At 43.6% G+C, this 14,275-nt stretch overlaps 1 protein-coding gene across 7 annotated transcripts in view; it reads left to right on the top strand.

Annotated features, from left to right (window-relative positions):
* Nucleotides 1-14,275, top strand: part of EPHB1 (EPH receptor B1) — a 324,932-nt gene that overhangs the window by 279,447 nt on the left and 31,210 nt on the right. For 5 of the 7 annotated variants that reach the window (XR_013393166.1, XR_013393167.1, XR_013393168.1 and 2 more), the window contains exons 10-13: nt 1,736-1,858; nt 4,864-5,111; nt 6,391-6,606; nt 13,237-13,386. Coding sequence is in view for 3 of the 7 variants with exons in the window: in XM_028730889.2 (XP_028586722.2) it covers nt 1,736-1,858; nt 4,864-5,111; nt 6,391-6,606; nt 13,237-13,386 (737 nt within the window). In the remaining 4 variants the exon portion in view is untranslated. The remainder of the gene's footprint in view (nt 1-1,735; nt 1,859-4,863; nt 5,112-6,390; nt 6,607-13,236; nt 13,387-14,275) is intronic. The other 2 variants (XR_013393169.1, XM_028730892.2) reach the window with 1 other exon arrangement.

Genomic DNA, 14,275 nt, shown 5'->3' on the forward strand with positions numbered 1-14,275 from the left:
TCAAAAGCATATGACAAATCTTAGGTTAGCCGCTTCTCTGAAAATAGTGTATAATACAAAGAGAGAGTTGAAGAAGAAATGGAGGGACAATTTCCTGGAGAACACCAGGTTGGCAAAGGGTGGTGTGATGTAATGCATGCCATGTTTAGCTCAGGTGACTTTCACTACTTGGGAAGCCCATTTTCACGTTCAGAAGACTGGGACTTTCAGCTTCAGCCTGCTGGGCCTCATAGCTGCAGCAACACCTTTTTGGATCCTGCAGGCCAGGTAATTTGACAGGTGAATGGCATAAAAGGCCCGAGAGGACTAAGCGGCAGTTCGGGAGGTGGTAGAGCTCTCACTTCTCTTTACTAGTACCTGGCCGCAAACAAGAAATACATTGGTTGCCTTTGTAATGGGTGAAAGTGATTGGTTTTTTCCAGCGTTCAAGTTTGCAGTGTAATCTCAAAACAGCAACTTGACTAGCCTTTGTTAGATTCACGGGTTCCACGATTTAATGTGCACCAGATGGGAGGAAACGCCTCCACCAATGCGATTTGTGTTCCTGAGTGTGAGATCTCTCTTAAAATTTAATGAGTGAAATAATGAGGTTTCTACCAAAGTTAACTCCTGCCGGCAACCTCCCAAACTCCCTGCAGCAGCCTACAAGTTCCCAGTCATGTCTGGTAGAGATTTGGCAGCCTGCTGCAAGGGGCCATGTGACGCTTTTTGAATGCTAAAGCAAACCCCCAAGAATATTTATTATGGAGGCTGTATTTTATCATTAGGATGCTCACTCGTTTGTAATTGCTGCATTCTGTCATTTTAGTAGCAGCCACAAAACTATCAAAGGTATGTTGGGTAAATAAAAATGGCTTAAATTATGCATGAACAGCAGCATCATAAACCTGCTGCCATCTTTCCCATAAAAACAGCAAACTAGTGTTGGTTTGTAACTTCTCTCTAGCGGGTTGAATGTTCAGCCTGAACAAGAGAGAGCTTGCAAGGAGGCATTTAACACCAGGCTACAGAGGTGGTCAATCTGAATCAACTGGAAAGCTCCTAGAATGTCAAAAAGCCGAACAAATGACTTTCTGCACTCTCTTAAGTCCTTCATCTGTATACGCCTCCTCTTTCAGAAGGGACACCGTGATGATTTTCACTGTGATTGAATCCTCTTGATTTTTCTTTCCTTTCTTCTTTTTCATTTCTGAGACAACTTTTCCCAAAGTGATTTCCTTCTTTCTTCCATTTCTCCCCCTCCTCCTCCTCTTCATTCATTTATTCTCTCAGCTTGCTGCTATTCTCTTTGATTTTTATCTTTATTTTTGCCCTGCATTCACTGCTATAGCACAGCCACCTGGTATAACCCTTCCAATCAGACCGACGCAGGAAAGGTGTCAGATTGATAAATATTGATCTCTACCTGCAGTTCTTTCCTTGACTCTCCTGCTAATGGATTTGGTACTGCTTCAATAAATAACAGTGTGCACCCACTTTCTGGGTGCAACCCATGGCCTGCTCCCAATCTGCCAGTTATAACTAATACGTTATACATTTCAAGGAGAAAAGATAATGCAGGGGAAGCGGAGAGAAATATAAGAGGAAGAATGAAACAAGAGAGCAAGTGAATAGGGGAGCTGATTGTACAGATAGGCAAGGAAGGAAGGTTTAGGGGGAGACGTGCTGTTGATCCCTTTCCCCGGAGATGAATATGATTTTTTCTCTCTCTTCCGCTCTTCTCTAAAATGAGAAGGCTCCCCAGGAATGAAGATCTACATTGACCCTTTTACGTATGAGGACCCCAATGAAGCTGTTCGTGAGTTTGCCAAGGAAATTGATGTGTCTTTCGTGAAGATTGAAGAAGTCATTGGAGCAGGTGTGACTCATTTCCCATTGGGCAGGTTTCAGTGGCATCCCTCCCCCCTTTCCCCTTCCCTTCATTTACCTTCCTGCTTTCTTCCCTCCCCTCCTCTGTTGTGGATGCTCAGGCTCGTTCAGCTCAATTAACAGTGGACTGGCACTTTTCTCCTGGAAGCCTAACAGAATCTTCTTCTGTGATTTAAGAGACTGTGCTTAATTAATTGACTCACTTTAATACATTGTTGTGCTCCCTGGTTTAATTAACAATAAATAGGTAGGGCAATAGCTCCCTAGTTTATAGCATCTCTCTTATCTGCTACAGCAGGAATCTTACCTTTTTGGGGCCGTTAGCTAATTTCAGAAGGGAAAGCTTGCATACTTGCCATTAAAACACACACAACAACAACCACCTACCCTCTAGTTATTAAAAACCAGCCGTTTGTTTTAAACAACAGTGTGAACAAGAGCATTTAGGAGATTAGTTGTTATTTTGTGCAAATTGTTTGACTTGTTCCCTTTAAATCTTCATGGTAAGCTTACCCAGGACCGGCACAGTTTAACTACTGCCCCTGAGCACTTCTCAAACTCATCATACCAGAGACCCATTCCCAAAGACAGTGCTAACATTATGTGAATGTTGCTTCATCACTGTACAACTTCAAATGATCCAGGAAGTACAGTTCACCTAGAAGGAGGTTAGTTCCCCCGCTGGAGGGAGCAGCATGTTCAGAACTTTAGTTAGCAGTAGCCAAGTAAGGGGAAAAAAGAATCTTTGTGGTTGCAGTGGACCATAGGTAGGCATCCCAAAGCCCATCAAGTCCAACAGAAGGGGAAAGTATCGCAACCTGAAGACAGCAAAGTATTGCATTTTGACTACACCATGAGAGGACTGGTCTACTACCATCCCCAAGGATTTCCAATGTGCCCTCACCCCAAATTTACAGAGTAAGTGTGCATACTCAGAATCTTTCCACCATTATGAAATGGTGGAAATCCTGAGTATGCAGTCTTTCCTGAGAATATAAGAAGTGCTTGGGTGGAGCACATTGGCCAGCATTCTTTATAACAGGGATAGGGGAACCTGTAGGCCTCCAGACATGGTTGGACTACAAGTCTCATCACCCTTTATTATTGGCCAGGCTAGCTGGACTGATGGCAGTTGGAGTTCAACATCATCTGGAGAGCCACAGGCTCCTCAGCCCAGCTTTACACTACATGAACCATCAGAAAGTGGCCTGTAGTCCACCAATGGACCAGAGTATACTTTTTGCCCATTCCTTTGCTCTGGGCATCTAGAGTCTGCCTCAGAAAAGTTTGTTTATTTGCTAGCATGTAATTTCCCAACTCCCATGTGTCAGAGCCCATCTGCTGCTATATCTCTTTGCTCTTTCTTTCTTTGCAGCATCCTTATAACCAGTTGCTTATAATCTGCACCAAGCTATTGTTTGCATTCATTGCTTGCTATTTGCGTTCAGCGCTTCAGCGTTGCTTCTTCTTCTGCTAAAGGTGCTTCCAGATGAAGCTGCTTCCGAGCATCAGATGTACAGCAAGTGGATTTTCATTCCGATCACTGTCTGTCCAAATGGACTAGAGGCAGTCTGGGTGGCACAACAATGGCAGTACCATCATAGCACCAAATGTTTGGAATAGGAAGTACCTCTTCTGGAGTTGGTACTGTGCCTATTTTATGAGCCATTGTCTGGAAGCATCCTTAATTTTCTCTTTTACTTTATCTCCCTCCCAACCACACTTTCTGTCCCTATACCGAGCCTCCCACTCATTCCACAAAAGCCTTTCCCTCCCCATTTTATGAGACAAGATGGAAGACACTGGTAGCTCACAAGAGCCTTGGGGAGCAGCTCAAGCAGCAAGCCCTTTCCCTTTTACTCTGCTTCCACTGAAGTCCATTCTAAAAATTTCACCTCTCTGCTTCCACTGAAGTCCACTGTAAATAGTTTTCTGTCTGCTTTGGTGTCAAATTGGAATAAAAACAGTTTTGGGTCTCTTCTATCCTATTTGTTGCTTTTCTTCTTTTACTAATTGTGGCAGAGTTATGTTTGTCTTGCCTGTCTTGTGACTTGATCTTAAGTATACTTTCTTAAAAATAAGTCCAATGAATTCAGTAAGACTTAGCACATAGACTTCACAGAGTAAGGCTGCAATATTATGCCTATGTAACTGAAAGCTCCATGAACTCAGTAGGACTTGCTTCTGAGTATACACGTAGAGGATTGTACCATTAGTATGACAGCTTGGGAGAGACCTTGGATGTCATCTAGATCTCTGCTTTTTGCAGGATCTGCAGCATCCCTGGCAAAATTCAATTTCAGCATTGCAGACAGTGAAGAGGAGCCCACCACTTCCTGTTTCTCTTTCAAACAGTTCTTCCTGTTAGGAAGTTTCTCTTCAATGAAACAGATTACAACATAAAACATATTTCTACTGAATTAACTGATGGCCGATTAGTTGGAAGCACCACAGGAAGCTGCCTTGTACCAAGTCAAACTATTGGTCCATCTAGCTCAGTAATGTTTAAATTGACTGGCAGCTGCTCTCCAGGGTTTCAGACAACCTGGAGCCATCAAAATGATATTGGGACTACAGTTCCTATCATCCATGACTGTTGGCCATGCTGGCTAGAGCTGATGGGAGCTGTAGTCCAGCAACATCTGGAGAGACCCAGCCTGCAGGAAGCTGGAACAGAGGCTTCTGGACCTTTCAGCATTGTGATGTCATACTGTCATGTCATGTGATAGGGCTAAAAGAAAAAGCTCCCCGGCCCAAACCTCCCTCTTTGACAATAGTTAAAGGTACAAGAATTGTGCTGTGTGTTGCTTCTGCTCGCTTTATTACAGGGCTGGTATTTAGACATGTGTTTTCCTGCCATTCACTTTTTGAAGAAATGTTTAGAATGCCTTGGGCAAGCACCTTGTCCTCAGCTTGGGTAGCTCTCATTCCGCCCCCCCTTTAAAATAGCAGAACAAGCAAAGCCTATTGTAAACGGTACCTGTTCCATTACAGGGGAGTTTGGTGAAGTCTACAAAGGGCGCCTCAAACTGCCTGGCAAGAGAGAAATCTATGTGGCTATTAAGACATTAAAGGCTGGCTACTCTGAGAAGCAGCGGCGGGATTTCCTGAGTGAGGCCAGCATCATGGGTCAGTTTGATCATCCAAACATCATTCGGCTAGAGGGGGTGGTCACCAAAAGCCGCCCAGTGATGATTATTACAGAGTTTATGGAAAATGGTGCCCTGGATTCCTTTTTACGAGTAAGTATGACTTTCTTTCATTTTGAAGTGATAATGAAATTGGATCGATTTAATGAGGCCAGCTCTTGTGGAGGTGTTCACTGTGCAATTCGGCCCTGCAAATGCAGGAACATGCCTTTCCCTCCAAATAAATCGTCCAAAACAACAATGACATCCTGGCCTTAATGGAATTATTGCTAAATCTGTTTGGAAGTTGCCCAAATGTTTACTGCATTTTGTAGCAACCCAGCTGATAAGTTTTTTAAACAGATTTTATTGATTTTTCTATGTTTTTAGCACTTCTTGTTTTTATCTTGAGTTCTGTCAGGGAAAAGGGCAGGATATAAATAAGCACCATCATCCTAGGACTGTTAAATTGTCTCCAACTCTTCTTCTGACACCAATGGGGAACTTCTCCTGCTCTTGGACCAGCCTTGCTCATTCTGGTGCTCTCATGAAGTTTTGGACTCCAACTGCCATCAGCCCTAGCAAAATGGCCAATGGTCAGGGATGATGGGAGTTGTAGTCCAATAAGATATAGAGTTGTAGTCCAATAAGATACAAGGGACGCGGGTGGTGCTGTGGGTAAAAGCCTCAGCGCCTAGGGCTTGCCGATCGAAAGGTCGGCGGTTCGAATCCCCGTAGCAGGGTGTGCTCCTGTTGCTCGGTCCCAGCGCCTGCCAACCTAGCAGTTCGAAAGCACCCCCGGGTGCAAGTAGATAAATAGGGACCGCTTTCTAGCGGGAAGGTAAACGCCGTTTCCGTGTGCTGCGCTGGCTCGCCAGATGCAGCTTGTCATGCTGGCCACGTGACCCGGAAGTGTCTCCGGACAGCGCTGGCCCCCGGCCTATAGAGTGAGATGGGCGCACCACCCTAGAGTCTGTCAAGACTGGCCCGTACGGGCAGGGGTACCTTAAGATATAGAGTATACCAGGTTGGTGTAGGTTGCCATAGCAGGCAATGGCTTTTCCCTTGAGATGCCTTCATTGGTCCTTCCTTTTCTTAATTCTTTTCATTTCCTGCTCATATTTTCGTTGGCACTCCATCTCTTCCACTTACGCTTTCATTAGAATTAGTTTCCAGTCTATTGCCTGTTCTTTCTCCTTCCTTCAGCTACTGCTTCTGAGATTTCCTATCATCTCTTGGGACCTCTTCTTTCACATTTCCCCAAAATTAGCCTCCCTATCTGGCCATATAGATCTCTGTTCCTTAGAGCCCGTATTGTAGGATACTATTCCCAGCCTGGATTCTTTGAATACAAAGGAATGCTAATTCTTTCATTTAACTTTCCCTGATACAGCAAAATGATGGGCAGTTTACAGTCATCCAGTTGGTGGGGATGTTGCGAGGGATCGCAGCTGGTATGAAGTACCTTGCAGAAATGAATTATGTCCACCGGGACCTTGCAGCCAGAAATATCCTGGTCAACAGCAACCTGGTTTGCAAAGTATCTGACTTTGGCCTGTCACGTTACTTACAAGATGACACCTCAGACCCAACTTATACCAGCTCTTTGGTAAGTACCTGTTCACATATCATGTATGTAAGAACTCACGTGGAGGGAGATGTGCAGTTTCCATCAATTCACTTTTAGTCAGTGATAACAGCTGCAGCTATGCATTGGCCCTCTTCTAATGATTTCCGTACAAAATGGTTTTAGTTGAATATCCATTCCAATATTTATTGCAGTCATAATTTGTTGTATGGTGATTATGAGGACCAAGGTCACATTGGAGACATATTTCAAGGGAGGCTTGGTCCCAAAGGAACTATATTTTGAATGGGAAATAGAGAGGAGGGGGGGGGAGAGAAAAAGTATTGGCCTAGGAACATGAGCAAACAGGTGATCATAGCAGATGGCAAGTTCAAGGGAACAGCAAAATAGTACTTGTCACTGACACTTGTGATAGGCTCAGCACAGCAGCCACTTTGCAGCCATTCAGTTTAATGAAAATTTTGAAGACACTGGATATATGCTTTTTCAGAAGCATACATTTTTGCCGAAACAATGCACAGCTTCCTCTATCACTTCTCAGATTGCCAACAGCTCATTAAGTCCAGGTTCTAATACTGAAGTGTATATTGACTCTCAGTGTATATTGTAAAAGCCATGATGTCACCTATTAAGTGGATGCAGGTATTTTACTGTGTGGTTCAGACAGTGAACTCTTGCTTTTTAATGAAGGGAGGAAATGCAGAATTCACAAGAAATTCAAAACACAGTTACAACAGCGCTGTGGGATTTTGCAGTTCTTGATTTAAGATATGTCTTAGAGTTAATTCTCCCAAGAAAAATTTGGTGGTTTTTCTTGGCAAGAGGCCATATTAGGTCACATTGTCTTGGCTGGCCTCAATATCGTTTGCAGTCTTAGCAGACCTTTCAGACTCCACAGTTGACTCAAATGGCTTCTTCTGCTGTCTTGCTGAGACTTGAAGGCAAAAGTGAGTGTTTTCAAGCAACACCAATATTGATGACCAGCATCTACTGATCCTTGGCAGCAGCCCTTAGTGTGCTTTATTTATTGTGTCAGAATTCCAGAAAACAAAGCTGGAAAGCGGCTATTACATTCTTATCCCTCCTTTTCTCCAAGAATCTCAAAGTGGCGCACTTGATTCTTTTCCTCCTATTTTACTCCTCACAACAACCCTGTGAGGCATGTTAGGCTGAGAGACTGCGACTGGCCCAATGTCAGTGGGCTATCTAATTGGCTTTAAGTCAGGATATCCTAAAGCACTGGTGATTGATGCCTGTCAAAACACTTTTGTTGCTTTGAACTGCTCAAAATTTCATAATTCTCTGAAAAGTTTGTTCCAGCACTGAATAGTATTTTCCCAAAATCATTCAACTTAAAATCTTTCTTCCTATGCCTTATACTTTTTAAGGCTAGGTATATTTTTCATAGTAGCTCAGTTTTAAAACTTCCACTTTATTAAACAGAACTGGACATGACATTTTCATAAGGTTTTTTGATGATGATGATGATGATGCAAACTGCTGAGGAAATGTAGGAAACTGATTTTAATATTGAAAAACTGAGAGAAACCAACATTGACAGATTCAGCCATCGCTGGCCTGCTCCACAATCCCCCAGTGGGCTTTGTGGCTAATTTGGGATTTGAACACAGGTATCCCCAATCTTAGTAGGGACATGGGTGGCGCCACAGAGCCTAGGACTTGCCGATCAGAAGGTCAGCGGTTCGAATCCCCACAACAGGGTGAGCTCCCGTTGCTCGGTCCCTGCTCCTGCCAACCTAGCAGTTCGAAAGCACGTCAAAGTGCAAGTAGATAAATAGGTATCGCTCTGGCGGGAAGGTAAACGGTGTTTCCGTGCGCTGCTCTGGTTCGCCAGAAGCGGCTTAGTCATGCTGCCCACATGACCCGAAAGCTGTACGCCGGCTCCCTTGGCCTATAGAGCGAGATGAGCGCCGCAACCCCAGAGTCGGTCACGACTGGACCTAATGGTTAGGGGTCCCTTTACCTTTACCTTTATCCCCAATCTTGGTCTAACCACTACAGCACATAAAAGATAAGGGCCACCTTAATAGATGCTGTAGAAAAACCTGTAATATGTGTTCCATTAATTTAGAGGGTGTAGCTAGGTGGGTACTGTCTGTTCCAGAATTCCCTTCTCAGCACATCAGATCTTTAACCAACATCCTGCCAAACAAGCAGCAAGACACAATTTTTGAAAGGTCCAGTGAAATGGGAAAGGTCCTTGCTTCAGTAAGTTTTGGGGACTTGACTGTGACATTTATACCTGACACTGGAGAGATTAGAACAGGATCACATGCATACCATAGCGGTTCACTTGCAGAGCAAATACCAGCAACTGAGCCAGAAACACGTTGCCAGCTGGTGTTAGTTGGTATGAATTTCACTGGATCCGAAAAGCCACTTTCCGGTGGTTGCAAAACAGTGGCATAGGTGCCCTTGCAGTCATTGCAGCCAGGCCAATTTACACCAGCTGAGAATCCTTGAATCAGCCATCCATGGCTTAACTGGGAGTTCAGTTTCCTCCCCAGGCTGCACACTGCGGCCCATTTAAGTAAATCAATGTGAGTTTAAACTGCCCGACACTGCCTGCCTGGATCGAGCATGAAGTGGCCTCTCCCACCTCTGGAGAAAAAGCAGATTTTCTCATCTGTATTTTTATAGTTAATTTATGCCACAAATGGCCTTCCCAGCAGCTGGGAAATGATGCACTGCCTGCAATTACATCACAGCCTCCCACGGCAGGTTCATAGCTCTGCTCTGGGGAAAAGGTAGGCAAAAACAACCTTCAAGCAAATCTCTCCTCTTTCGGTTATTTAAATAGAGCTTTTATTACAACAACCAAATCTGTTTTGCCATCCATCTTTGAAAAGCAGCTGAAAACTAGAGCAAACAATTCCTCCCAGAGTCAGTGTCTTACTTTGTCTGTGTTTCTCTTCCTCCTCCCATTAGTTTTAATTATGGCATGAATCATTTACATGGAAACAAGATAATTGTTTTCTAACACTTCACATGCTCCGGCTGCTGCTTATTGCACTCCTCACTCTTCCATTGTGACATGGCAGTCCTTACCCATCAAATAGGTCACAATGGTGTCTGCCTCCTGTTGGAGAGTCACTGGCTCAGATGAGAGGCACACTGCCACACACGGGATGAATGCAAGGTTTTAATCTTCACGCCCATTGAAGAGATGTTTTGAGTGGGAAGCTCTCTCCGATCTGATAAATTTATCAGGATTCGATGAGCTGTCTCATCCTCCCTTTGTACAGGTGAGATATTATCCCAGTCACCAGTCTTAGGCTAAGTGTAAGGCATCCAAATCCTCCATTTGATATGCTAGTGAAATTTGCCAGAGCTAGACTCAGAAACCAGCTTTGGGGGCTCAAAGAAGCCTACCCTAGATGAAGTGTGGAAATGAATTTCCTCACAGCTTTCTCTCCCCTCCTTCCAATAAGTCCTGCCCCCACTCCATTGGTGTAGCAGCCAAGAGAGGGGTATATATATTCCAACATACTGATGTGCTGATAGGGGCTGTAGGATGGGTGCCTGTATATAATTTTTACATGCGCCTTAGATTAGCTCAGAAAACTAACCCTTTCCCCTGATTTTGTGTGTGTGTGTGTGGGGGGGGAAGATAAGATAATTAAAGAATCAATTCAAGACAATGAGTCAACTCAGCTAATGGGTTCTGGAGAGCTTACCCATCCCTTGTTCCTACCAATATTCCCAATATCAATAGCAACTTTTAACATGTTTGCTCTAACGCTTTAACATGCTCACTACTGCTGCTCACCCCTCCTACTATTGCTGGGCATCTCTGATTCTCCCTTGGTGCCCAGTTATTCCTGCACTTTCTTTCCCAAGACCACGGTTTTACCATCTTCATTTCTTTGATGACCTAGATATTTGAAATACACACTCAACAAGATTCAAATGAGCATGAACAGCACCATCACCTTGAACTCACTTTGTCAACTTCTGCACTAGTATAGCTTAGATCAGGGAAACTGAAGTTGATTGAGCTGCATAAAATGCAAAGCGCTGGTGGGGATCTGCATTTAAACCAGGAGAGCATGGTTCAAAAAAATCCCCTGCTGTGCACAGAATCCCCCCACCATTGCTGTAGGAACCATTAAGACATCAAAAGCACGTTCTCCGTCTTCTGATTTTAAATAGGCCCCTTCCCAACATTCTGACAGTAGGTATCTTTTGTAGCTATGCTGAGATGTGCTCACTCACAGAGGCATGTTTGCTGACATGCCCTGAAATATAATGAAAGGGAACCCACATTAGTTGCCTCTTAGAATTGGACAAATATAATTTCAAACCGAGCTACCAAAGTATGTGTTGCTCCTCATCTGGTGTATTTGTGATGAGCTGTCATCTTTGCGCCAAGGGCAACTCCACTTCCTTGCCCTTCGCTTGCCATCTTTCTTAGGGGAAGAGGCCCGAAGCAAAGGAAGTTTGCCTGTGCCACAATAGAAAACTGCCAAGGGTAAGGAAGTGTCACTCAGGATAAAACCCTGAAGGCCATAGTTTCTACTTGATATGCAAAGAGGTGCAGAGAAACAGCTGTTGCTGTCAGCCTTTGACGTCTGCTTTTGGGACTAGTAAGTGTGAGAGCACCTACATATTCCCTGTAGGAAACATGCTGTCCTTTCCAAAACACTTGAATGTTCCTTGGCATTCATGGGAATGAGATTTTGTTACTTTAGTTAGTGTTTACATTTAAACATCACAGCTGGAATAAATGTCATAATGTTAATTTTCTTACCACAAACGTCACATGCAGCAAATAACCTGTGCCTCCTTCTTCAAGGTGCATGTTCAGGAACAAGGTAAGTATATAAGCTAGGGCAGGGATGGGAACCACCTGTGGCTCTTCAAATATGTTTGGACTCCAACTCTCACCACCCCTGCGAGAACAACCAATAGGCAGGGATGATGGGAGTTGTAGTCTAGCAACATCTGAAAGGCCACAGATTTCCCATACCTAAGTTAAAGCCATGAACCTAGACTTATTCTTGGACACACAGACCTAAACCAGTTTTGTTGCTGTTCATGGAATCATGTGAATTACGGTTCTGAGAATGGAAAAACTACAATTTCTAGGGTCCAAGGTGTAAAATATGGCAAGCTGGTTCAAAAGCCAACTGTAATCTAGTCATTGTCCGTCTAGCTACTCTTTGGTGTATTCCTTTTGCTCTCTGAACCTGTCACTTTGCCAAGGAGAATAATAACAATGTCTTTTGTAAAATCTACTGAGACCTCCTAAGGAAACCTAAATCATTCTCCTCCTCCTCATACATCAGCACTTGAATAGCTGGTTTGTCTGGAATAGTGTTGCACTCTGAAATTTTGTATTTTGTTATTTTCCACTGATCTGTCAGGATTTGCAGCGAACCAAGGACATTGGCATTCACACTGGGCTTTCTTTTTAAAACTTCAATTGCTCTGGGGTTTTTTTAAAATGTGGACCATTAAGAGCAAGGGTAGCCAGCTTTATGTTATTGTCAAGCACCACTCTGTTCCCCAGACACTAGGAAGGTTGCATACAACTTGATGTTGGCCTGAGTTTAAAGGGAATGGTGAACCAGCACCCAGCTCAGATTGAACCCTAATGACGATTTATTGCCCCCTGCAATTGATTAAGAACCAGATCCAGGTGTTTCCTGAATTGACCCATGTTGAGCTAATCTGGTGCCCTGGGGCTGTACACCGTCATAGAAACTAACAAACTGCATTAGCCTTAAAAAATAAAATCAATTTACAAATCTTGGTGTTTTATTGTTTCTTAGAATTCCTGAGCAATGCCAGGTATACCCAGCTAGTCTACTATATATTTTGAGAAGTTGTTTCTCTGTTTATTATATGTTTGGACATATATGTTTGCTATATGTTTGGACACCTACATGTTTGTAACCAAATTTTGCATAATGATTTGTGAGATCAAGGAGCAGGTTTTCATCTATGAATGGATAGAACTTGAGCCATTTTACATCAAGATGGTGGAACCTTTCAAAACAGCACTGACTTTAACCACTGATTGCAAAACAGCACTGTTGTTGCTGTTGTTTCTTAGAATTCCCAAGCAATGCCAGGTGCAAGGCTCCTAGGAAGTAAGCTATAATTTTATAGTTCTAGTTACAGGTAGGTAGCTGTGTTGGTCTGCCGTAGTCGAAACAAAATAAAAAAAAAATTCCTTCCTGTAGCACCTTAGAGACCAACTAAGTTTGTTATTGGTATGAGTTTTTGTGTGCATGCACACTTCTTCGGATACGTGTGCATACACACAGAAGCTCATACCAAGAACAAACTTAGTTGGTCTTTAAGGTGCTACTGGAAGGAATTTTTTAAATATAATTTTATAGTTATTTGTTAGTTTCATCGCTTTAGGCTTAGGTCTCCCAAGGTGGCACAAAATATAAAGTTCAAATAACAACTGTAACATTGGGGGGGGGGGAGAATGGGGGGATCTGAAACACGCTAATACATATTAAAGAATTATGTCTAAAAGAGTCGTAGTAACAATATGTAAAACTGTCAGCAGAATAAAACATGACTAGTAGCCATCAATACTCACGTCCTCCATGAATTTGTATACTGTCCTTTAAAGGCATCTATAGTTAACACTTGTCTTTTCTTCTCCTTCAGGGTGGGAAGATCCCAGTGAGGTGGACAGCCCCAGAAGCCATCGCCTACCGTAAATTTACCTCTGCCAGCGATGTGTGGAGTTATGGGATTCTCATGTGGGAAGTGATGTCATTTGGGGAAAGACCCTATTGGGACATGTCCAACCAAGATGTGAGTTTTGTGAACCCCTCCCTTAGACCACAGAAGCCATATTCTTTTTTCTCAAGGGTGGAAAGAATTTTTCACAACCACACTTCCAGCAAGAATTGTTTGATGGTTTTCCAGAGCTATGTCAACTGTCGTTCTTTCAGCAAAATCTTCTGTATGGAATATGTCTTAGTCTAGCTTTTCCTTTAAGGGGAAGTGCTCTCTTTCTGCATAGGGAGTGGCTTGGTTGGGACAATGGAATATACTTGTACAATACTCTTTCTTTCCCATACACAGCAACATTATTTTTCTGCCTGATATCATTCCTGTCTACCTGGGCTCCATCCCCCCCCCCCCTTTGTAGGTTAGTTTAGCCCTCACGTAAATCAATATTGAAAGGAAGAAAGACATTTGAAGAGGGACATTGATAAACTTGAGCATGCCCAGAGGAGACCAGCCAGGATGAAGAGAGGTCTGGAGATTGTCCTATGATGCTGGTTTTAACCTTCAAAGCCCTATACTGCCTAGGACCCTCGTACCTACGGGACCGCCTCTCTTGGTATGTCCCACGGAGGACCTTACAGTCTTCAAACAAAAACATCTTGGTGGTCCCGGGCCACAGGGAGGTTAGGCTGGCCTCAACCAGAGCCAGGGCTTTTTTGGCTGTGGCCCCGATCTGGTGGAGTGCTCTGTCACAAGAGACTAGGGCCCTGCGGCACTTGACATCTTTCCGCAGGGCCTGCAAGACAGAGCTGTTCCACCAGGCCTTTGGCCAAGGCACAGTCTGACCCCCTCCTTTGGTAATCCTCACAGAACTCTAGCCCAATGGTTGCCATTAATTTGATTTTGAATTGATTTTAAAATGAATTAATTTTAGAATGCTGTGTTACTTTTATTGTTGTTAGCTGCTCTG

The sequence above is a fragment of the Podarcis muralis genome, chromosome 6, assembly GCF_964188315.1.
Source record: "Podarcis muralis chromosome 6, rPodMur119.hap1.1, whole genome shotgun sequence".
NCBI classification, from domain to species: Eukaryota; Metazoa; Chordata; class Lepidosauria; order Squamata; family Lacertidae; genus Podarcis; species Podarcis muralis.